The sequence below is a fragment of the Psittacula echo genome (assembly GCF_963264785.1).
Source record: "Psittacula echo genome assembly, chromosome: Z".
Taxonomy (NCBI): Eukaryota; Metazoa; Chordata; class Aves; order Psittaciformes; family Psittacidae; genus Psittacula; species Psittacula echo.
Window position 1 is genome coordinate 56,597,605 of NC_137742.1, and position 25,245 is coordinate 56,622,849.

Below are 25,245 nucleotides of genomic sequence, written 5' to 3' on the forward strand. Positions count from 1 at the left end.
TGCTTGGGAACTGCTGCTTTCATGTACTAACAGCGCTCAACAGATTTCTTAAGTGCTGGTTTCTTGCAGCTATGAAGAAATTTAAGAAACCCATTCTTTTCTCCTTTTGACTCCTGGAGAATTACTGAATAGCCTAAGTGTACCACTACATGCTCCACTGCAGGGTGGACATGAGGGAATGGGGATATTTCACTGGTCACTGTGGAAGGCTGGCTGTTCACAAATGGCTTCCCTGTTGCTTATGGAAAAAAATGTAATAAATAAGTAGATCTGTGTCATCTGCTTCAGAGCTTGTTTGAGAGCAGTGAATTGGAAGTATTTTTAGTGAAATGATGTCTTTTCATCAAAGAAAAGATGCTTAAGTCTTATTTCCTCTTACTCAGTACTCATTACAAACACTTACAGTGATAGTTGCACTTTCTGCTTCCCCCTCTCCCCAATCTAGTGTCTCTCCCAGCATGCAACTTTCATAGCTCATGTAACGTGATCACAGGAGAGAGTGGAAAACAGAAGAATAGGAGAAAAACTGAATGAGGAGATAGTCAAGAAAGGAGCATGACAACAGCTTCATGCTAGAGGATAAGCAGAGACGGAACAAATACCACTACCCATTCTGTGGAAGCTACTGACCAAAACTACAAGATGTATGCTGTGGTAGCAGTGCACCTGGGAGGAACAGAGCCTCAGGGAACCTGACTGCAAAACCTGGGCTACAGGATGTAACTTCATCTTAGAATTCAGCCCATTGCTAACCCTTTGTAGTGCGAGTAGACTTATATGCTGCTGACAGGGCATACTGACTAGATGCCCCTTCATGCTAAAGGCTTTCCTATAGAGTGTCATTATTCTCCTAACAGAGCAGAACAAGGACCAGTTCCACAGCCAAATTTATTCAGCAGAAGCTTCCCTGTGGAATTTGGATCAAACTGTGGGACCCAGAACACTATTGATGCCTCCTCATGGTCACAAAAAGCCTGCATGGCCCAAGTTTGAAGACTGAAGTGGACACCAGTAGAGTCAGAAGAAATTAGCAATCTGGAAGTAACGCCATGAGACCAGACACAAATATCCCAAATGACAGATCAGGCTACATGTTTTGGTTTTTTGATACTTTTTCTTTGCATCTGTTTTGGAAAAAATATACAAAAAAAGCCAAGAAGAACCAACATGGAAATGTGAGGTAAACATTCCAGTAAAAGTACAGATAAAGGCTTCATTTTTTAAAGGAGACACACAGCAGTTATCACCATGCTAGAAGAATGAGATGCAGGAAAATCCTAGGAACAGTGAAAAGTCATGTAATGAAGCCTTGCCCCCAGTTTTAACCATTATAAAGGGGCTCTTTTTTGTTCTTCCCCCATCCCCCACCCATATTTAATTGTCTTTTTATTCCTTAAACAAAGTTGTTAAATTGTAAAATGGCAGTTTAGATACAAATTCTGTATAGCAGAATTTACAGAAATGCAGACTGCTACTAAAGACTGTGTCAGTTTTTTGTTTTGTTTTTGGTCATTTTTTTTTTTTTTTTTTTTTTTGTCCTGCCAAAGCCCCTCAGTGAAAACTACACCGTCGGGGCAGAACTACGTTCTTGATTCTGCCAATCTGAATGCCACGTCATGCCACTCCACTGAAGAAGTGGTGTCAGTTTCCTTTATACCAGTGTTACTAGTTACTCCACAAATTTATGATGAAGTTATGGAACACTTAAAGCGCAGCCTCAGCTCCACAGTGGTGGCTGTATATCCCCATAGTCAATTCCTGAAGCCAGGTTTCACTGGGAGCTTTAGCTGGGCCTCAGAGAAGAACAGAGATCTAGGGAGGTGATATAGTCAGCTCACATGCTATCAGCTACTACTATAAATTTTCATGTCCAGTCTGTATATTTGCAGACCGAGTACATTGTTTTAGTTACTCTTCAGTAACTAGCACGATCACCCACACCAGAACAATCAGGCTTTGATTCAGTAAGATGCTTAAGGACATACTTCAAGTCTGCCAAATAGTTTGGAAACGGGATGGCTAGCTGAAGTCCATAATGCTAAAGAAACGCTTAAGTAGCTCACTGAATCGAGGTTGGATGTTTATTATGTTTTGATAGTATCATTCAGGTTAGATTCCCAATCACCGCTATTTTAATCTGAATTAAATATATGCAACTACTTCAGATCTATGCTGAGCTTACTCAAATCTGACCCACTGGTAGAAACACTTCTTGTGGTAAGAAAAGGTAAAAGTGATCCCCTCCCCCCGATGTATAAATTCAAAAATGAAAAAGAAAAAAATTGTGTACAAATACCACATAACAACATCAACAATTCAATAGATGTAGTTCCTTAGTGCACACTTTAAACAAGAAAAGGTTTTTTTCCTCTTTTTCCTTTTTGCTTTTAAATTCTGGCATAATAATATTAAAGCTGACAAAAAAATCAGGGCAAGCTACATCACTTCTTCATACAAAAAAAGTACAAAACATTAGCCTCTAACTAGACATAACATAATACTGGTCATCGCAGTTAGACATTTAGTAACTGTGTCTTGGAGTATTGTACTGGGGGGTAATAAAAAATAGCTTCAGTTGCCAGTTTTCCATCTCAGGTTACTTCAGTCATAGAGGCAGAGTGATTCTGCAAAGAGGAAAAAGCAAGCACATGAACATTTGTATACATTTTGGCATTTACATATCCTGGTGTGTAAAATGAATTAGAAAAACCTTCATTAAAATCTGTTGTCTAGTTAATTTAGGGTTTCAAAATGAAGAGATCACTGCAAATGTGAGTTCTTGGATCATGCTGTGTATTGCAGGTTTTGTGTGGGTGCAAAGCAAAACAACTGGCAATGAATGCAGAATCTGCACACAGAAGGACGATGCACCTTCTTTATCTGAAGAAACAGTAATGAGCAGCCACTCCCAAGGGTTTGCTTGTAAGAGGTTCAGAGTAGGATCACTTTTTCACCAATCTACTCCTGCATGGTAGATGTATGGTCATTTAGAGACAGATACCCCAAATCAGAGAAGACTCTTGGTCACGGTGGACATCAACAGCTAAGGCCTAGTCCCTACCTGCACTTTGGAGTCCAGAATTTAAAAATACATGGCTAGACAAAATTTTTTTCACAGCCTACGAGTATTTTCACCTGTTCATTCCTTTTGTCATATGTAATACAATGTAAGTAGTACTTAGTTTTCTGGACTGCAAGTCCATCAAGAAAACAGTTAATACACACAGTTCTGCAGATTTAGTTGAAAGTCTTCCAGCAAAACTTTTCCTAATCAAAACTGACTTTTCAATTAAGCAAAATATTTACAGGTGCTAGAAACAGTGTCTGTTATTTATTTTTTTTTTTTAATTCCTGATTTCAGTTTATTTGTCAAAGGGTTGAACAAAAATCACTATTAATCTTGCCACACACCATGTACACAGGGTTGACAGGCCACCTAATAAGAGGAATACAATTTAAAGAACAAATATATTACAACAGGGCGTTTCAGATAACAGACAAACTACAGTTCCTCCTGTTGCCAGAAATTTTTCATAGGTGGCATTTGCTTGTCTGTTTTGAAAGGGTCAGCTATGATTCAGTTTATGCCAACACATTTTTACAACAACAGTTTTAACAGAAACACCATCAATAATGGTGCTCTCACGAGCCTATTTTTTTTTTTTGCAAATTTGAAAGAATGCTATTACCTTCTCTTCTGATGACTTAGAGATAGAAAAGAGTATATGATTTCTTATAGAAGATACTGAGGAGTAATAAGAATAAAAACCTAATCTCTATCATATATTTCTGAACAGCATAGTTTATCCTCAGGATTAAGAATGTGAGAGTGAATCCTTAAGATATGCCAAAAGCACCCTGAAGTGTAATTAGACAGAATTATCTTTACTTTTCTCTCAGTTTTCTATTCTTCGAAGAAGGAGTTTGTTAACACAAATGATATGCTGGGGCATATGAAATCCTACTGGTTTCGGTTTGGATGTGCCCAAGAGCAGATGATCTACAGTATTTGGTAGTTTAAGGGATAAATGCCTTAAAACAAACTCTCCCCAATGCAAACTCACGCTGCTCAATGGGCTTGGTGTTAGGGACATGTATATACAAATACAACTAGCTTTTACTCTGCCATAATAGGAAGTGTGCTTGTTGATGGTCTGAGTAAGAGGATTTACAGTACCTGTGCACTCAATGTCTCCAGAGGACTTTCCACTCTTGGAAAGGCCATTAGCGGCATTCCTCGTGGGTCTTCAGGCTTCGGTTTAGAAGGAGCTCCGTGACTGCCTTTAAAGTTATGGACAACACATATCCCCTGTGTAGTGCAGGAAAAAAAAATGGAAAAAAATTAGATTAGTATTATCTGTCCACAGGAAAACCTCTCAGGAATTACCACCAGGGGTCTCACAACTGCCAGTTTTTGACAAGAACTTGACCCGTGTTTCTGTCGAAGGTGCTTGGGCTTCAGTGTGTTTACTGACATAGTTGGGCATGGTGAACTACCTTGGTAATGGGTTCACCTGGCCTCTAATCTGAGGCGATGAGCCATTCTCAGCCTTTTTATGTCTTATACAACAGGGACTCCCATATCTGCATCACAGAACAGGGACTACCCTAATGATGCATGCTACTGGCCAAATACTCCCTTCAGACTCTGACAGTCATTTCCAAACAATGAAAACAGCTCACTGGATGGCTGAATCTACCTCACATGTGGATGATGTCAAGTTGATTGAGCACCATTCCTGCATACTTCCAGCACAACTGGTGGTGGTTATCTCACAAGCCATTCCCTTGTGCATGACCAGACTTAACTGCACCCACATGGTGATGCTAATAAGAGCAAACACACATTAGCAGTTTGGGGCTTCAGAACACACTGACTGGGAAAAAAGACAAATGGGAGCTGACACATCTGCTGTCAGAGTGATTCCAGCAGCCAGCTCCTTGCTGTCTCATCCTCTTTGCTGCTCTTTACACCTGAGCAGGGAGCAGGCTGCAGCCTGGGTGAGTCTGGTGCCAGCAGCAGGAATCTCAGCACCCATCCGCTTCAAGCTCCAGGGAGACCCCTTCCACCACTCTGCATTTGGGCTTGTGAAACTTCCAGGCTAACAGGGGGTCTGCAGGGCCAAGACGTGGCTGGAAGCAGACCATCATTGCTAGAACAGGAGCTGGGAGCACACAGATTGTCCTGACCAGATATGTGGGGTGACTGCCTCTTACATTGCATGAGCTAGATTTAAACTGTCTTTCTCAATGGGAATCAGACAAATGACTTACATTAAAGCCAAAGAGATTCAGGTCAGATGTTGCAGATATGTTTTTGTTTAAAGGGGACATGGGAATAAATGATATGTGAAGGGTTTTTTTGTTTTGGTGGGTATTTTTTTCATTTTTATTTAAATAGAAAATAGAAAAAAAATCAGTGTCAGGAAAATCTAGATTTAAGGAATCTTTGAAACCTAATCCCTCCTGATTACAGGGTTAAAATGTCAGCTGCTATGCAGTAGGTAGTTTTGAAGCATATTTTGATTAAAGGGAATCGCACACATTTCTTGGTAATAGCGAGAATCACCTTGATTGTTTGCTGTTTGGGTAAACACTCAGCAAGAGATCTCTCACCAACGAGAACACTTAAACCACACAGCCAACAGGGGATCAAGTACCATTAGAAGTCCAGAGATATGCAGTTCCTAGATTGTATGGGAAGGCCTTTGCCTTTGATAGATTTAATGCATTTGATTATCATATGAGATGGTGAACAATTTCATTGCAATTCCAAATGCCACAAAGGGAAGTAGTTTAGTCTCCCAGGGAGTTCTGACCTTCCTTTCTACTGCACTTCTTTTATGGTCTGAAACAAAGGAATCAGGACCACTGCTTAGAGCTCCAGATACACACACTGTGTCCTACATTTTTGCCAGATACCAGGCAGGCAGTAGGGTTTTGCTATACAGGGGTGTCAGAGAAGAAGTCTCAAGGACAACCCGCTTTTGACATTAGCTGAGACCTACATCACCTTTAAAGCATTTTCCAGAACAGGTCAAGGAAAAATGTACAGTAATTAAAAAAAATCCTTGAAATATATACAATGCACAAATATCAGATTTATTAATTAGTATAAACATGATTTCCTATTAAGATTTTCTCTGATATTTTAAACTAGATGAGGCTAGAATTAGTTTCTAGCAACCAGATTAATCAGCTGCAACTGGCCACAAGAGAATAGTACTTTTTTTTTTTTTAAAGTAAAGTATTTTAAAAGGAATGTGGAAGGACTGATGGATTTACCAGAAACAAAGCTACAGCACTGCCCAAGATGAAGCCTGCGATCACGTCCGAACAGTGGTTTCGATACTCAGAAACTCGATTTAGCCCAGTGAGGAACGCAGCACAGAGGGTACCCAGACACAGCACAGGTTTGGCTAGCCTGCTACTCTTTGTTTTAATTGTGCTTGTGATGTACATCTGCAAAAAAAGAACAAGCCAAAAATTAAGAGGCTTTGCCAGAAATTTATCTTTTTCCACCAAGACAAATCGTAAATCAGGAAGGATGTGCCAAAACCCATGATTCATTTAAAAAACCACTGGGAAACGCTGAAAGAGGTTTAAAGTAATTCAGAGAACACTTTTAAGAGAATGAAGCAGATACTGTTAAATGATGTTTCATGATGTCAAATATGCCATCAATTTGATTTACATACTGGACTTTTTTCAAGCAGGTATGCACAGGTTCAGTTTACTGACTCCCTAACTTGTGCAAGTACTTGCTCATATGCTGGCAAACATGCACCCTGAAGGTACACGACTAAGTGTTTGCAAAGGGAGCCAAAAATTTATGTTTATACTCTTACTAAAACTGTAATGTGCACACGATGGAGTGCCTTGCATCCATGTGAACTAGCTGCTCCAGTTTTCTAAGTGGTAGTAAGAAACAGAGAACATTAAGAGAAACCGTTCCAGACATTTTCCCTGCAAGATAAAATGAAACACAGAATATGAGATTTCTTTCAAAATGAAGCTGATTCTGAAAACGTAATCTCAGAGCATGAGGTTTTACTGTGTTCTGAATAATTTTTAATGAACCTCACGTGTTTTTGGCAGTTTGTATTTTACTTCAAATGGATTTTGACAGAGTGAATGAAACCGTGTGGGTCTCAATTAGCAGCTGGTCGTTAATTCCAGAGCCACAAAATAGCAAAGGTCAAGCAAACCAAGTCTGATGGCAAAACAAATCAATAAAATCCTCTTCAACAAGGAAGCATGGATGCCTGCATGATTCCCTAAGCCTTGATAAGGAAAGACAATATCTCAAACACATTTGCCAGAAATATCTCCAGATGATACACCGCCGCCCCTACATGACACAGAATCAGAAAGATACATTTGAAATATTAATTTGATTTTTATTACCAATCAGGTGGTAAGTGAACCTGATTCACAAAGCATAGATCTGATCCAGTGGAAGTACAAACATCTGTTCTGCTGGGGAGTGGAAAAATTACAGACCATGTAAGTGTCTCATCCAGTGTTTAATGTCAAAAGATGGCATTTTATTTGTAAAGAAAAAACTGTTTTTTGTTCTCAGAATATGTTCTTAAAGCTGAAAACATTTCCTTTATCCTTTTTCAGATGTTAGAAATTGAAATATAGGTCCCTTTGTATTCTGCACAAAAGACTCTATAGAAGATCCTTATTATTTTAATCACATCTGCAGTACCACCATGACTGGGATGTCTGATTGTGCTGTCTGCAGGTCACAGACCTCATCTTTTTCCTGGATTACTTGGTTTCTGGGGAAGGGCACTGTTGAGCACTTTGCCACAGGTGGCTCTGAAATCAGAGTGTGACTCTGAGGGACCGTGGAGACTCCAGAGCTGTTCTCCTTTGTTACTGCTGGAGAGGCTAGGGACTCAGTGCTGGCTGACACCAGTCTCTGATCAAGACTACAATGGCTTGGCTGGGATAAAGTGCCTTCTGATTTTCCTGTGTCTGTGCCGAAGGAAGTCTGCACAGGCTTGACTTGGTGCTTCCAATTGCAACTACCAGCACAGTCTGCTTTGTGCTCCATTTGGCAACGTGGGTAATTATGTGACTGTATTTTAATACCCATCTGTTTCTTCTGCGTCCCAGGTATACAGAGGTCACTGTGGTCTGGCACATAGTTTTGGGATTGAGAAAAAAAAATTACATCCATTCTCAAGGTCACTCTGTTAATTGCTTTTAATATATTCCTTTATTGTGCTGTATTATGCATAACAAATAATAATGTATTATTTTTCCCTCTCCATATTTCTTTTGCCTTCTCCCTGACAAGGCGAACCAAATGTCCCTACAGCTAGCTTCCCTTCCCTGGCTGGTGTTAAAAATGTTAACCCTAAACCCATTACAACACAGCTCCAGAAGGGAAGAAATGCAGCAACCACATCTTTGAAGGGAAAGGGACAGGCCAGAGAAACGGACCAGGGGAAGGTATATCTAACTGCCTCCAGACATGTATCTAGGCAAAATTACACTTTCATCTGCCAAGAAACCTCAGTGCTAGACTTCTAATAGCTGAATTTGCCAGATCTCTGCCTGAGGAAGTGAAGTTTGCTGCTGCTGAGCACATCGTTTAAAGGTGAGTTCAATTTACGAACTGGAACATTCCGGTGTGTAATAGCACAGGAAATGCGACTAAGCTAACTGAGAGGTTCCTGCTTGCTCTGTTTTCCAAACCTAACACCTGACTGCGCCAGAGGCCTTGAAATGACCACTAGCAACTGTGCACTAGGCGGCAACCTTGCCCCAGTTTTCGCGGGACAAGTTTCGCCAAAGCTCAGTTAAGATTCTTTGGGAACAATGGGAAAAAATAGCATTGCCGCTGTCTGAATAATTACCACCCATCCTCTCACCCTACGCTTTTCTTTTAGCAGAAACTAATTTAAACGAGCAACATGGAGCTGGATTGCTCTCCTGCTCCCTACCAAAGCACTACTGTGGTTTACAGCATCCAAAGGAAAAGCATCGCTTCTTTAAAGTAAGAATGCGGTCCTGCTGGGACAGCTGAAAACCCTAGCTACAGAGAATAGGCCACATATGTTTGTTTTCTTACAGATATGAGGTAAAGCTGGATCTCTGGGTTGTCCACACGGGAGAGTTCTCCTTATTACAGATGGGAAGTAGCTAATGTATTTGAAGCTTCATGCATCTCATCAGGAAAATGTAAACTTGTAGTAAAGAGAACATTTTTAGCAATGAGGGTAATTAACCATGTGAACAGATTGCCAAAGGAAATCTGTTAAACCCTCATGGGGAGGGTTTAAAACAAGACAAACTGTTTTCCCAGAATGTGCTCCAATTCATCCATAAATCACACACTGAAATAACTAGGAGAGCTTCTCCATTCTGGCCAGGCTTCCTGATCACTGTGGTTTGATCTTTATTGTTGCGGTCCCTAAAGACAAGGTCTTTTTTAAGAGTCCCACAGTGTGTTTGCCCTTTCACTTACAGCAGGTTTTCGAAGCTTTGTGTGTAAGAGCCTAAAATCTCAGTGAAAGTCACTTACATTTGATTTCCTACACATAGCAGGTGTTTTTGAAAATTTTCCATGATGCTATTCATAGGGTAAGTTTACAAAACTCTGAATGTCAAAACCAGTTATTGGATGGGTGGGAAAAGGAAGAAGGAGTGAATATAAAAATATGTGAAGAAAATAGAATAAATCATATTAAAAATAAGCTATATATTATTTAACTACATAAATCATCTATTGAGCTTCTTTGCTGTGCTCTGATCACACTTGATATACTCAAGCAGTGTACTGTGCAATGTGCAATGTGTGATAGTAGCGTTCATCTTGTGTGTAATTCCTCTCCCATTTTTTCCAGACAGACAAAAGCATATGCAGTCAAGGAGGCTTTTTTGTTTGCAAGTTTAAAATATAAATACACATATATATTTAGCTATATGCAAACATATGCATATATTTAGAATGTATGTTACATCTATGATGAGAAAGACAGAGTGGAAGAAGTCTGTCTTGTCCTTTCAGCAGGAAGTGGAGAGATTTGTGATAGTTTATTTTCCTTAGAAAGATCACAGTTTCATACCAATACTGAAAAATTCTGTCCCCTACAAACTTTAGTCTTTCCCTTTGCCACAGAGATTTCTACAGTAAGAAAGCAGAACATTTGACAACGATGTGTATTGTAGAACGTGATACAGTCTCCTAGATGCTCAATGCAGCTGCTTGAAGTGCTGAGGCCTTGAATTTCATTTGTCTGGTGGGTGTTAACACAAAAATTGAAGAAATCGTTGATGAGGTCACAGTGACCTGGGTTGCAGAAAGAATTTGCTGTAGTGTTCTCTGCTATTCAGAATTTCCCAAATATTAGAAGTTTCATGCCCCGGTATGTATCACTCTAGTCTAGTCAAGAAGCAATGCTCCCAGGTGTAAAAGAGAGATGCCAGGTCATGATCCAGTGTGATGAGACAGAGTCTTCTACCACCTGAATGTGACAGAAAACATTACTTGTGGATGCTGCTAGGCAAGGGGTTAGCTGAAGAATCCTAAAAACTACTAAACATTCAATAAGTGATTGGTTGTACCTTTCAATCCTAGAGACCCTTTTGTGATTGTAAAACAATTCTCCTTGCTTTGACTCCAGAGGGAAATGGGAGGACCAGCAAAGATATTTACCTTCCCTCTACAATAAGAGATCCTGCAGTTGTGTGGGTGAAATACTTTAGTTTTGGGTGAATACTGCCATCTGTTAGGTGTCCTTGTTATTGACTCTTCCATGACTTCTCTCAGAAGAGCATGAAGTAACAGTTGTCTTAAGATGATGTGACTGGGACACTCATATGGAACATATGATTTCATCATCTGTTTTCTGTTTTGTTGTTGGGTTGTTCTGGTTTGTTTGCTTGTTATTTTATTTGTGGTGGGTTTTGTTTGTTCTTTCCAGAAGTGTTAATGAATTAAGGAGTATTTCTAGCCTATATTTTTTTCTTGAGAAAGGTACTCAGAAGCATGTGTTTCTAACTGTACAGCAGCAGGTATTATATGCAGTGATTGCCATCTCTTCCTGCGATACTTCTGGGAGACTAATAATACTTCATTAGATACCATTCTAATTTTTGTGTAAGTATGGAAGCCATGGCTTGCCACCTGTTTTCTCTTTCCCCTGCTTCAGGCAAAGGAGATTTATCTCTGCCTGCAGAGATCACAAACGCGATGCTTTGGGTTCTCCTCAACTTTTTTGGCAGGTGACAAGAAAAAGCCTATCTAATATAAACCCCAGTTTATGGAAAAAAAAAAAAACAAAACAAACCAAAACACAAAGCCAAAACAATGACGGTGGTAGTACTGTCAGCAGCAGACTAATGAGCAAATCAGTACAGAAACATCTGCAGAGGATAGTAGAGCTGCAGTGATGGGAGAAGACTCCTAGATCTCAACAGACATTTATACAATGAAAGACAATGTCTGTGCTGATTTCATTCTCCTTTCTCCTCATGTCCAACTTGTTTTATTTTTCTTGCTCCATGGCTCATCTCTCCAGCTTTATGCAAAATACAGCTATTACTAACCAAACGCTTTTGTTCAGCAGCCCACATTATCACACATATTAGAATCAGCAAGACACTTGCAAAAAAATTGTGCACAGCACAATTATTAAGCAAAGCTAGATCTGAACATTGCATTTCTTGTGTAATGCTCATGTTACTCCAAACTGACAGGCAGACGAAAGAGAAGCGACAACACCTGTAGAGCTAGAGAAGTGTTTCAGGCAGAGAACGGCTAAAATTGGACTGCAGGCTGAAATGCCTTAAGGACAGACTTTTATGACTTTGCAGCTCAGAAGTAACTCTGTGTCCTGGCTCCACCTGGTATGTTCTGATGTGGAGAGGAGTGCAGGCTGGTCTTGAAACACTGGGGCTCAGAAACACTGGGGATATGCTTTTGTGGAAGACTTGCCTTCATAGGAAACATAGGAGGTTGGACAGGGAAAGTCCATGAAAGGATGTAACTAGCTTAGGTCAGAGCCAGGACCAAGCCTGATCCTGTAGCTTCCATCTAAGAGTTTTAATGATGAAAACAGCTTCTACAGTAATGTTGAGTTTATTGGGAACTCTATTTCACATGTGGTTGCTTATTGTTTCGAAGTAATGTGTGCAAAATGTTACAGGCTTTCCAAACACTTCCCAACAAGTCCTGATCAAAGGAGTTGCTAATTTATATCTGTTATTATTCACACAATACTCAGTGCAAACAGATGGACACTCAAACAGCAGTGGGTGGCCTCTTGATTTTATAGTAATAATGTGGTGTTTTATTTACCTGCTACGAAGATCAGGGCAAAATATTCACCAAATACCCTGTCATCAATAAGCTTAAGAATTTTCTCAAATCCTGATGACCAACAGACAGACTCTGCCACTTATGTGAGTCAATCTGCTGAGGGAAAAAAGCTTAGATAAGCCATTTTGAAATCAGAACCAGGTTAAGTCCTTGGATTTTAATGCCAAAACCACCAAGGTTTTCTACTTTGTGAGTAAGCTTCTTGGATCAATTTTCAGACATTACAGAAATTTCAGCCAGAGAACACAAAGAAGTGGCAGATCTCTTTCTCAATACTCTTCAAGACAGACAATTTCCTTCCTGACAGTACAGCAGCATCACCTTGTCAAGTCGTCAACTGGGGTCCATTTATCTGTGATAACAGCAAAATTATGGCATTGACTTTTATTACAACCTTCTGTGCACGGAGAATTCAGGTCCTAAACAAGAGGAGCAAAATGCAGCCTAGTTCAGCCTCCAACTGAAATGGCACAGTGTACATTTTTAATGTTCAACAGCCTGTGTCATGTGAACAAAAGAAACAGTAGTGATTCAGGAACCATTTAAGCATAAACTTCATCTTAATGCTAATCAGACAGGGTAGGGAGAAGAGGCCGAGTGCATACTCAAGACTTCACCTCATGCCTCCACATCATACAGTGCCTCAAAAGCAACAAGCATTTGATTTGCTCATACTAGGGTTGGTAAAACAGAGAGAGAGAGATTTTCCCCTACAGATAAAGAGGAAAGCACTCCCCAAAACAACCCTCTTTTCCTTCAAAAACCCATTTTAAGAAAAATGGCTCCAGCTATATGCAGCTACAGAGACCTCTTATAAAAGCTAGAAATCATCACTGACACTCACCGTGGCATATAAAGCTGAGTAGATGCTCAAAGCAGCATGTTTGGATGGAAATGATCTCCTTGCCTTTTCAATCACCCCGACATCCCCAGTGCAGATGTTGCCATTGTTTATGAACTGGTGGTGGGCTCGACAGTCATTTCCAGTGTAGTTGGGTTTACATACAGTCAGGAAGTAGGGAGCCAAGTTCCCAGTCACAACCTGACCAGCATTTACAAATATGTCAGTGGCAAAAAGTCCAAATGCAAACACTCCTGTGAGAAAAGGTTTAAAATAATGATTATTCAAACAGGTTTAAAACCAAAATAATCTTGGCACCTGAAAGGAAGAGATAGAATGAAAGGTAAGCAATCAAACCCTTGTTCTGCAGTCATTACCTAGAAGAAGCCCTTGCTGACTCCAGCAGAGTCCTGCATCAAAGGCATGATGCAGAGGACCACATTCTTAACTCTGACAGGTGATTAACTCAGTGACTCCAGAGGGACTCAGAAACAGGCTGAAAATGGTAAGCAAGTACACAAGTGTTTTTGTGATTCAAGCTCTGAACAGGAAAGGCTGCACCTATACTATGTCTGTAAAGTTTCCCTTATGACAAAGATTCACAACCCGAAGTCAGGTGTCATGCACGAGTTGTTAAAAATGTCTTTGTACTTTTGCCGCATCTGGGCCAAAACCAGGGAGTATAATTTCTCTGAACCTGAAAGAGCAGTGTAGTCCTGAGACACTGCACTGCACTTATTTTGATTATCTAGTGTTAAGTACCATTTGGATTTTGACTATTCACTGTCCTGATGTTGAAAAATTAAGACCCTCATAGTAATATTAATTAGCAATATTTGAAAGGTCCCTTTGGAAACATCCTAATGCTTTTCTCTGGAAGACATTTCCACACAGTTGCTGTTCAGCTCATGACCCTGGGAGTGCATACCCACAAATGCTCCAGCAGGAAGTATTCTCTTGACAGCAGAAACATTTCCAGGGTTGTGGAGCATCCCCTGCTCAATACTGCAGTTGTCACATCCTCCACTGACTTCTATTAGTGTTACTAATACCTGCTACAGCTGTTGTAAACATATATGAGGATCCTTCACCGGCATGTAGTGCCCACATAGCAAAGGAACAGAACAGCAGGTTTGCAGAAATGCGAAACCCAAATGTTCTGAATGACTAAATCAGCTCCTCTTTCCCCCTTCTCATCACTAAGGTGGATTAAAGTATCATAAAAAATTAAAACAAATAAATATTTACTTATAGTGTGGGAATGTTGAGGGTCATATATTTTTGCTTTCCACCTCCTGTATCTCTGTAAGCAAAAGTAATTTAAATTATAAATTAGCTGAGATGGCTGTGTTTAAATATAACCAAGAGCTAGAGCTCCAGGAAAAATGTCTTAGGAGAGCTGTGATATAAGAGCTGGCACCACCACGGTTATAACAACTTCACTGATACTAAAAAAAGAAGAAAAAACCACTGCTATAGTCTGAGAAACAAAAACTATCAAGGAGTAATCAAAATAATGCAGCAGAAAATGCTTTACAACAAATTAACAAGAATCAAGGATTGTTCTACAGATACTGTCACTGGTATAGAAAATTGAAGGGCTACAGCTGACAGGTCCTTCAAAATGCTCAGGGCCTATCTACACACAGGACACTTGTACAGACAGTAACATAAAATAAAATCTGTAGCTAAAAATGGATTCATTGTACGAGCATCAAGAGGGGCTTACCAGTGCCACTTGCTCACAGAGATGGTGCTGTGCTGTAACACAAATTCCTCTCTGGTAGGGAGGGTAGTGATGGCAAGAGCCCTATCCCTGAGTAGCAGTCTGGAGCAGCTGCAGGAGCGCAGACCTGTCTGTCCTCACCATGAGTTTATTACTGTTCATTATTAATGAACTGATGTGTGATCACGAATTTAAAAAGCCAGTGGTGGTCAAAGAAGAAGGTAGCCTTCCACTTGTTCTAGACTGCAGGACTGCCTCATCTTTTCACTGGCATGAGTGCCTTTCTCCCATTTATCCTGCTAAGTGGCTGTGTTTAAAAGATAAATAAAGACAGCACTGACACTACTCCTTTATTTTCTTTATCCCTCTGCTGATATTTTAAATCCATGGTTTTCCACAGCTGGCACGAACTCCTCATCTACATTAGCCAGTGTACAAGCAAGTTCAAAGGAAAAAGGCAGTAGGTATTTTCTCAGCCGCTGAAACAGCAAGTTATGCCAGAGATTAATCTTGTTTTGTATGTGACTCTTTGGCCAAATTCTTCTTCTTTCCCCCCCCCCCCCCCCCCAGCTTGGTTTAAATGGCATCTTTTTGATGTGCTGAGCAAATCACATGGAATGCAGAGAGGATTATTACCCAGCCTTTTACAATACTTAGAAGAAATCTAAGAGCCAGGCAGTCTGGCCCACAGTCTTTACTGTGTAAGCAAGTACAAGCCAGGAACTGAGGAGTTTCACTGAGGAGTTTCAGACAAAGCTCATAGGCTTCACAATGTTATATTGATTTCTAGGCAGTGCACAGGTACAAAGGTGGTCAGTGCTTTTCTCAAAAAAAAACCCAAGAGTTTCAGCATCTTCATTTTGTCAGTACTGGGTAGCACTGAAAAGTGCTGGCCCAGACTCAACCACTGAGGGCTGCAGTACTCTGCAGAACAGCAGAGCAAGCCACGGTTGAAACCTTTATCATGCTCTGACTGCTATGCATATTGATGACTGTAATTCCTCTCTTGCAGTTCTGCCAAACTGCTCCTTATGAAAATCACAGCTATGTGCAGCAGTGAATTTGGCTAGCAGGAATTTAACCCTTGCAGATTGATTACACATCATTTAGTCTCTGGAGACTGAGATACTGCTGTCTGTAATTGATTAAAGTCTGTAACATCAGTGAGCCTGGCTAGTGGTGGAAAGTCCCCTGACGGTTTTTGTACCTCATGAATCCATCTGTTCAATGGATTTGTTCAATGACCTAGAGAAGCCGGGCTACTGACCAGAGCAGGAAAATGCAGTGATGTGGTTGCCAGGTTTTAAGAGGCAGACAAATTGCTGCAGAAAGGCTTCACGGGAAAGGCAACTACCCCGAGCTCTTTAGGGCCATATAGCTAAGTCTGTGATATAACGCCATGGAAAGAGAATGGGAGAACATGTACCTCTTCCAGACTTTGATGCTCAGGTGTAATGGGAGATGATGTCATCCTGCTAAGGAGCGAGTGCTCTATCATATTGTGCTCCCTCTGACCCAGAAATCCTGGAAGACGTCTTTAGTCCAGAATTTAGCATATGCTGAGATAAGATGTAAACAGGGCAAGCCACATGAGGAGAAGACCTACAGCCTCTACAGTTGGTTACTAGCAAAAAGGATGGACAGAGGTTAATTTCATTTACATAGAGACACTCCTTTTCCTTATCCACACGTCACACACACATTTGGCTGCACAGAAGGGCCTTAAAGAAGGAGCAGAAACTATTTCTGGAAAGGCTTCCTTTTTTTTTGTTACTATCCTGGCTCTCAGCTGTGTTAGTGTGTCAGGAACAGCCAGAAGAAGAGGCTAGAAAGCAAACCAGTAAGCAGAGTGTAACTGAGAGACTAATTTAGAGAAGAGACAAAGGGTAGTCTATACTCCCTGCTGCTCTCTTTAGCTGCCCCAGAGTCCCAGAAGAAGAAACTGAGGATCAGATTTTAACATATCTTTACCTCCAGCTGGAAAGATCTTAAACAGACTAAATGTGCAAACCAGAAAAGAACAAACAAGGAAAGTCCTGTTCAAAAATGCTGAGGATAGACAGCATGAACCGTGAGTCTTTCCATTTTCATTTCAGCTGAACTAACACTTGCCTTGGCAGAAGAATCGAAATGTTAAGCAGCTTCAATTTTGAATGGTTTAGTTTTAATTTCTTTACTTACATTTCCCGCTAAACTGTTGCCAGAAAGTCCTCCAAGCATGAACCCATAATTTCTGGGGTCTCACTTACACACTACTTTAAAAGTCTTTCTCCTGCTGAGCTTTCTGTGTGGCTGTTGATCACTGTTGCCATCTACAAATACGTCTATTGCTTTTTCTAACAGAGACATCTGACCTGAAGAAGAATCTATCTCTCCTCCTCACTCACTGTAACCTCAGTACAATCCTGTCTTCTCCCTGCAATTTATGCTCAAACTCTTCTTCCACACTGAATCTGTGTAAATATCAGTGACTGCAGCTGCCTGTGACTCCATAGAAACTCTCACTATTATATTTAAAATGCCACTGATTTGAAACAAAACAAGAAAAAAAAAATCAACAAAAAAACCCTCAGAGATGTAGAACAGTTGAAAAGACATCAGTAAGACAGAAGTGAAAAATGGGGTGGAAATGAGAATGAGGAGATAGAATTCTTTATTAGAGAAAAAAAAAACATTAAACTCCTAAGTAAAATGGCAAAAGAAACCATGTATCGAAGGGCTCCTGAGACATTGGAAGCTATGCTCTTCGGTAACATATCATCATGTCTTCTACTGAGTGCGTTTATTTAGGTACTTGTGTCTCAGTGCCAGTCAATTATCTGAATTTGTCACGCTCAACTTAATTTGCTCAGAAAACATTCACGTTACACATGCACACTCACAGTCCCCCAATCCGTTTTCCATGCCTATGTTTTTGAAAAGGATTAGAGTTCCAGTGGAAGGAAGGGGTCCCTGGAAGGACTCATGGCTCTATGGCAATGCTGATCCTCAGCCCATCTCTGAAGGTTTTGCTCTAACGGTCCTGTGCATCCAATACAGCTGTATATTTATAGTCCTGTGACTCAGACTATACTAAAGCACCCTTCATCATGGTATCTGAAAGGGTGTTGTTAAAGGAGCTCTGTATCATTAATCCATTTTACAACTGGAGAGATGGGGGTTGCAGGAAAATTTATTGTCTGTTGCCATGGCATCAGGAACAGGCTCAGCAGCAAGCTCCTTGCAAGCACTCATACTCTGATCCCAGGACTGGCTTCGATCTCCCCAGTGAAGACCCCACAAAGCTCACTTTTCCAGGCATCTACTGCCTCTTGTGCCTGCTTCACCTGTGAGTGTCCTGCCTGGATACTGTTCTCTCAAGATATAAGAAGGACGACATGTGGTCTAGGCATGCAAGAAGAAATTCAGTTCCCAATGTGAAAGTACTCTGGAGTCTCAAGATTCCTCCCTACAGATACACATGATTTATTTCTTCCTCGCTGCTTCACAACTATCTAGGCAACAGCCAGCTCAGAGCCTGGCATAAAAGGGAAGAGTAAGGTTTGATTTGTCCCCAGCACGGTGACCTGTTTCTTTTAGTGGAAGCTCTTCAGTGATAAGAAGAAGGACCTACAGAAATTTAAGCTGCAGTCTAGGTTAGTGGCAGCACACCTGAATACATCTTGAGCCCTTCTGAAATGCAGCCAGTTAATAACAGAACATGCATTGTTTCACAGTTAACTTCAAATCCAAGGCAGGCAGAAAGGTAAGGTCAGGCAAACTATGTCCTGCAGCTGTCTACGGAATTGACATTAGAGCTCTGGTGTATATCTAGCCTATTACAATAAACTCAATGTGTGTATAAATCTTGTAAACCTTTATCTGCTGAACTAACACCTTAATTTGATGAAATAAAGCCCTAATTTCATTGTTTAGCTGCCCACTGTGAGGTGTCACTACGCTTTAAATTAAGCTGTCAGCAAAAGCTGATTTGTACCATTTGTTAACTGCAAATTATGCAGGTCCAAAGTAAAAGCTACTGGTAACAAATTCACGAAGCATACTGCACTCCTAAATATCAGAACTGGAGAGAGGCTACTTGCATGTTATCAGGGCTTTGCAGGTATACAACTTAATTACATGGATTAGAAACCTAATAGAGTGAAATGCAACACAATGTGCACTGTAGTCACCCTGCCAAACGGAGTCAGGGAGGTCTGAATCCATGATCCTGGGGGTATGATAGCCACTGTATATAAACAAACTAAATGCTTGACTGAAACCATTCAGTATATAATGCTAAAATAATTTTTAATCTCTATTCACAACACAAACGATGAAGTAGAACATAGAAGCAAATGCAATATGACAGGATGTTAACAAAGTACTGAACAGGAAATTACCACAAAACAGGGAGAATAAAAACACAAAACTGTGTACTAAAGTTGGGATACTGGGAGAAGAGGCAGAGGCCCAAGAAACAACCGCTCATATATTGGTTTCTCAAGAGTCCAGCAGGTAAATGGCAAATTTTGGCAGAATAAAACTGATGGGAGGGGTGTGGAGAGGAGGGAGGACAGATGATGTGACTGAAGAACAGCAGTGCAGTACCAATATTTTAGAGAGAAAAAATGGCTCCAAAGTCACTGCACACCACTTGTTTGACCTGAAAATCTTCAAAATAAATGTTTGTGGAAGCAGTTATGAAAGAAAAAGGGGAAGATGGAACAAACTGCAACATGCATCAAAGTCTGATGTTTCCAAGATAAGCCAGCTTTTTTTTCCTGATAAACAAACTGAATTTCTAAATACGGAGAACATAGCCGGTTTCACCAATCTAAGCTGCAGTGAACGACTTGATGTACACTGAAGCAAGTTGAGAGGCAGCCCTTTGCCACAAAAGCAAACGTTTACCAATGCGCAGAATTCATGCCTGGCCCAGGAAGCAGTGAGAAATTTTGGTTTTGCTTCCTGTGGACAGAAAAACAGGGAAGAATTTAAGACAAAGCTCAACAGTTAAGGTTCCCACTAAACTTAGGAGGGGAGAATCTTAGAAACTGACAGTTGCTGAGGGCTTGAGGAAAACAAAGAGAAAATAAACAGGGAGTACAGCTGGCAAGATAAGAAAAACCAAGGAACAGAAACCTGTGGCTTTGCCTATATCTCAGAAGAGTTTCAGGGGTTTGGTTTAGCTTAATTCTTTGATCCACTATCAAAGCATGAAAAAGTACTTCATTATGTATACATGAAGAAAAAGCAAGAGAGGAAAATGGTCAAGTCTAGCAACCAAATCTGAAATATCCCTTGGAGATAGAATGACAACAATGCTTATCTTTCACATCACCAAAAGATAGTCTGGAGTTTCCCTTTTTGCCTCTTTCCCTATAAAAGCTAAGTGAATATGCAATGAAGTATCTATAACTTTGTCTTTGTTTTGTGTAAAGCTCATTTAGGCTACTATTCTTAAAATCCTATCTCTTCCCAGCAACTTCAGTTACAGAGTCAGGAAGGGAGAAAAAGCCTCTTTGCCTTTCTAAAATTTGGGGATAGCAATTCTCAGAAGCTGTCCATGATGTGCCTTGCAGGGTCAGGAAGTAGTTAATTTTTCCTCACACATGCATAGTCGGACACCTTGAAGGATTTTTCCCATCCTTTTGAGTAACTCCAACTGTAATGATTTATAAGGCAGTATTCCAAGGAGTTAAATTACTACTTTTTACAGGTACTTATTTAAGACTTTTGGTGAAAACACCAGATACGGATATTCAAATGAATTCGTACCAAGACTAAATAGGCAGCAAAATTCTTTGCAACAAGACAGACTGCTTGCTAAGGTATCTTGGAAGACAATCTACTTAATCAACTCTACAATTTATGGTCCTCAAGTTTAGCAAGAGAAAACTCACAGAAGGAAATCTATGTAGGAGCAACCTGTTAGTCTTTCCAGAGCTAAGCATCCAGGTAGCCTCTTTTTTGGAATAAGCAGCTAACTTCCCTGAACATCCAACACAGGCTACAGCTGCTCAGTCCGTGTCATGATTTCAAAATACAGGTGGAATGCCAATGAAAAAATGCAGCTATTTTTAGTTCCTTTCATAAATTATTTCAGCCACTTTTCAACAGTCTCTACTTCTCTTATTTTACTGCAGGGCAGGGAAAAAAGGTTGCAGAAGAAAACATGCAGACAATCAGTGTATTTTAAGATGAGACAAACACTTTAAGCCATTTCTAATAATGGTAACTTCATTTTTCATAGGAAAACAGACATAGCTGCAAAGCCAAGATTGATTTCTCTAGTAGGGTTCATATCTGTAGTCACTTTCTGAGAATCCACTGTATCATTGCTACCCCCTTCTCTTCCACCAGAAAAGAAACAATCGCACAAATGTTTGAGCATAAAGCTAACTACAAGAAAACATACAGAGCAAGTGCTTAGCTTCCATGGTCTAAGCTCTTTTAGTGCTGACCCCGCAGGCAAGAGTATTTGATTAGGACTCTGAATGTGCTGCAACATCCAAACAGCCCTGAGTGGCCCAGTGGACTCTAGCACCCTGCTTCTCTCTTAATGGCAGTTTACTATCCATCAATATATCCCAGAGCTTATGTGAAGTTCAAGGGTATTTTACTTTTAACTGCATTCCCATGTCTTTTGTTTTTATCAGCAGCACCCAGGCCAGGCCTCAGTAATAAACCACAGGTTGTTTCTCTCTACCCCCAGTATAGAAGAAGGTTAAAATCCATTTTCACTTCCTGACTGCCATGTATAAAGCAGGAGACACAGAGAGGGGAGAGGGAGAAAGAAAACGTTTGCAGCATATATTTGCTGGTGATGGAAACCCTAACATAGGATAAGACTTTCAACTCCATGCATGCTCTGGGCAAGTATCCCTGCCTGCAGTCAGGGCTGTGCTCCATGGAAGCAATACAACCCTTGCCACACTTACAGCAGACGTTTTTCTTTCAGATAGAACTCAGAAATTAGGCAGCGATAGGGAAGAAGGGATCCAGAGATTTTTAGCTTTTTTTCCCAATGCTTTTGTTGACTCAGACTGAATTCAGACCCAGCCTTTCTGCAAGATGCAGTGTGTAAGTACGCTTTAACTTTAGGAGTATACAGGGAGGGAGGTGCAGTGATGCTCTGTGGGCAAAGCCCCTCTTGGTCAGTGGGGAGCCATATTTACACTGGCCCATGCCAGCAACAAGACAAAGCATCCCATCCAATGGATGAACTTGGGACTTCTCATGAATAAAGAGAGAAGTGAGAACAAGCCCTTACACATGCAGTTCAGAGCTGCCCTCTTCCTACTCAGCTGCTACAAGGAAGTAGGAAGTGAGCCCTCCTTATCTCTGAACACCTTGGGGTGTGATTTGGGCAGCCTTAAATGGCTGTGAATTGGGAAACCTTCAGAAGAGAACTAGATTTTCTGTCACTGCCAGAATGGAAACACAAACTATAATGCTATTCCTCTTTCTGCTCCAAAAGAACCACGGGATCGTCACCTCGGTAAGGTCTTATAGACATTTTTTTGATTAATCAACAGTGTTAAAAAGGCTTTGTGGTTTGCATGCAGCAACACAAAAAAACCCACATTATTTTATGTGGACTCTGTGCTTTCTTACATTTTGTGGCAGAGCTATGGATGTTAAAATTAGAGCTGAAAAGAAAAATGCCAAAGAGATGGGCTGGTGAGGACCAATTTGTAAGTAAAATGGGTAGCTTACACAGGCTAGCAGTGATGGAATTATTCATATAAAGATTTGATTGGCATAACCTTCTTTAAGGGTCCAGAAGAAGCATTAAGCTCAACAGAATAGGATATAAACTAGCTCCAGCCAGCATGATATGGCACATTTTGAACATTACCTTGCAAATCCGAGGGGGACTATCCCTCTAAGGTGGAAGACGCCTGTAAAGATTTCACAGCTTAATTAATTTTGTGGTGTAGATTATCAGGATGTTTTGTTCTGTTTTGGTGCAAAAAGGGACTAACTAAGCTTGCAGTGCTCAGGATGCTTACCTATAAAACGTATTATTCTTCGAAGCAGTGGGTTCAGGTAACAGCACTCTCCAGTCAAAATAGTTTTCTCTTGTATAATAAGGGTTTCTCGGGTTGACTTTATGAAATACATGGATATCTCACCAATAAAAATCTGCAGGAAAGGGAAAGAAACGAAGGGTTAAAAATTACATGAGCAAATATGAAAACATGGGTGACTGGTTCCAGCCCACGGGAACTACTACACAGCAGTGTGTGTTTGGAATATAGCATTCCACAGTGAGGCTACACTTACTCACTCGAGCAGAACTGACACAAACCCGCTCTTGGCCAGCAAAAGGTTCCGCCATTCTTGCACTCAGTGGCAAGACATATCAACTATTAGGCCTTCTTATACTAACTCCTGGAACACTGGGAGCAAAGAGACTTTAATGAATACCGTGGATCACAGAAACTTCCATTTTTACTGCGATTAGCACAGAATTTGTCATGTCCTGTTATTAGCATTTACTGACAGTATAGACTTCATTGACAGAAAGCTTCTAGACATCCGGGGAACTGGAAAGTGATGATGCAGGAGTCTACTCCAAGGTTTTACCAGCAGGCCTCAGTATTATTGGATGCTTCCAGTAGTCTTCACACGTTCTCAAACTTATATTTGCCTGCATCTGACAGATAGGTTACAGAACTGCCAACTATGAAAGGAAATTTAGATGAAGGATATCCCTGCAATGGAAAATTGATCTGAAGTCACAAAACTTTTGGGGAAAAAATACGTCATATTTCTACTAATGAAGTAAAAAGTGCTAAGGTATGCGTACAGCACAGCCACTCACCCATAGTGTTACGTTGCTAGTATGGTCACTGCTGCAGCTTGGCCTGGTGACAACAGTCTCAGCAAATGCCTGGGGCAAGTCCCCAAGGAAAGCTGCGTGCTACTGCTATGTAAGTAGAAGGAGTTCAGTCATTTGGCCACAAACTGCACATGCCAGCTAGTCTGAGGGCCAGAGGATGACCTCTAGCCTGTTTCATTTACTAAATGCCCTAGTTTATTTACTAAAACATCAAAAATGATGTCTCCAGGGATCCAGTGATCTTGATGTTAGCTGTGCTTACGTATCACAAATTTTTATTGTGATCACATCATTCATGCTTTCTATAAAAATGGTAACTGTTTCCCATAGAAGTAGGATTAGTATTTCCTGAGCACTCAGAAATTATTCAAGTCTGTCTTAAATTTAAGACAGAGGTCTATCTGCCCTAGCTGAAGCTGGACAGAGTTTGATCATGGGCTTTAGAGGCAGTGACACTCCACTCATAGCGGACACTTCTGAAAATCCCACCTATCATGTTTTGTCATCAGGGTTTAGAAAGCAAAACTAGGTGCTTTTTAGAAAGACATAGTTTTAAATGAAAGACCTTAGGGAAAAAACCCAATAGCCTGAAGTGGAAGAAATTAGTTTTAAAAAGGGTGCACTCAAGAGAATTACTTTAATACATTGCTAGAAGACACAAGAAGAGTACATGGTGCTAGGGAACGGTCAGAGAAATGCACAACAAAAAGTGTGTGTGCACACACACATGCACACAGACACCCAGAGTTAGTATTAATATCGAGGAACTAGTCTTAGTTTACTTTTACTGCTGGAACGGTATGTTATTTCAAGGGCAGCGGTTTATCCTTATTAAGCCAGATGAGCATCCTTATCGATCACTGACATTCAAGCCAAGTACGCTCAACCTCTTTATAATTCTAACTGCTGATGGCAAGAGATGTGGAGTTGTAAAATGGATGTCGATAATGGCATTTGGGGGTGAGAGCTGCACTGAAATATTGCCTTTATCCCGTTTCACTCCATCTGCTCTTAAAAGAGTTGGCAAGCGGTTCAATAAGCTCAGCTCACTAACTATGGGGCTGGGAATTAAGAAAAAGACCATCTGCCCTAAAGCAGTTTAGAAGTGACACTCTGCTTCAAACTGTTTATTATTTGAATTATGATGATGTTCAGGAAGTTTGAATTAATACTTTGGCTCTCTGTCTGCTGTGGCTGTATGTACACATTGAGAGACAATCCACATCCTCAGGAAATTCTACTCTGTAAAGACATGGGTTAGTGAACTTTAAAACCCCTAAACTTTTCAAATTAGACAGACTTAGGTACAAAACATACTAATAGACCTTTAGCAGTACATCCATTTTTGAAGTTCCTTTGCATCAGAAGATAACTGAATGTTTTCCCGCTTCAATTCCCTTCTTTATTTCTATACATTTAGCTGTCTGGCATACTCCTAGAAAACCCCATGTGGATAAATTAGTTCCACTTAGATTCAGGAGTAAATTTTGCCAGGCTATAAGCTGTTC

At 40.5% G+C, this 25,245-nt stretch overlaps 1 protein-coding gene across 1 annotated transcript in view; it reads right to left on the bottom strand.

Moving 5' to 3' along the window:
- Positions 1-2,591: 2,591 nt before the first annotated feature.
- PLPPR1 (phospholipid phosphatase related 1) overlaps positions 2,592-25,245 on the bottom strand; it is a gene marked incomplete at both ends in the record, with an annotated part of 70,303 nt that continues 47,649 nt past the window's right edge. Inside the window, 5 exons of the mRNA XM_080637990.1 lie at positions 2,592-2,624; positions 4,178-4,309; positions 6,286-6,462; positions 13,185-13,435; positions 22,905-23,037. Of these exons, the coding sequence (XP_080494116.1) occupies positions 2,592-2,624; positions 4,178-4,309; positions 6,286-6,462; positions 13,185-13,435; positions 22,905-23,037 (726 nt within the window). The remainder of the gene's footprint in view (positions 2,625-4,177; positions 4,310-6,285; positions 6,463-13,184; positions 13,436-22,904; positions 23,038-25,245) is intronic.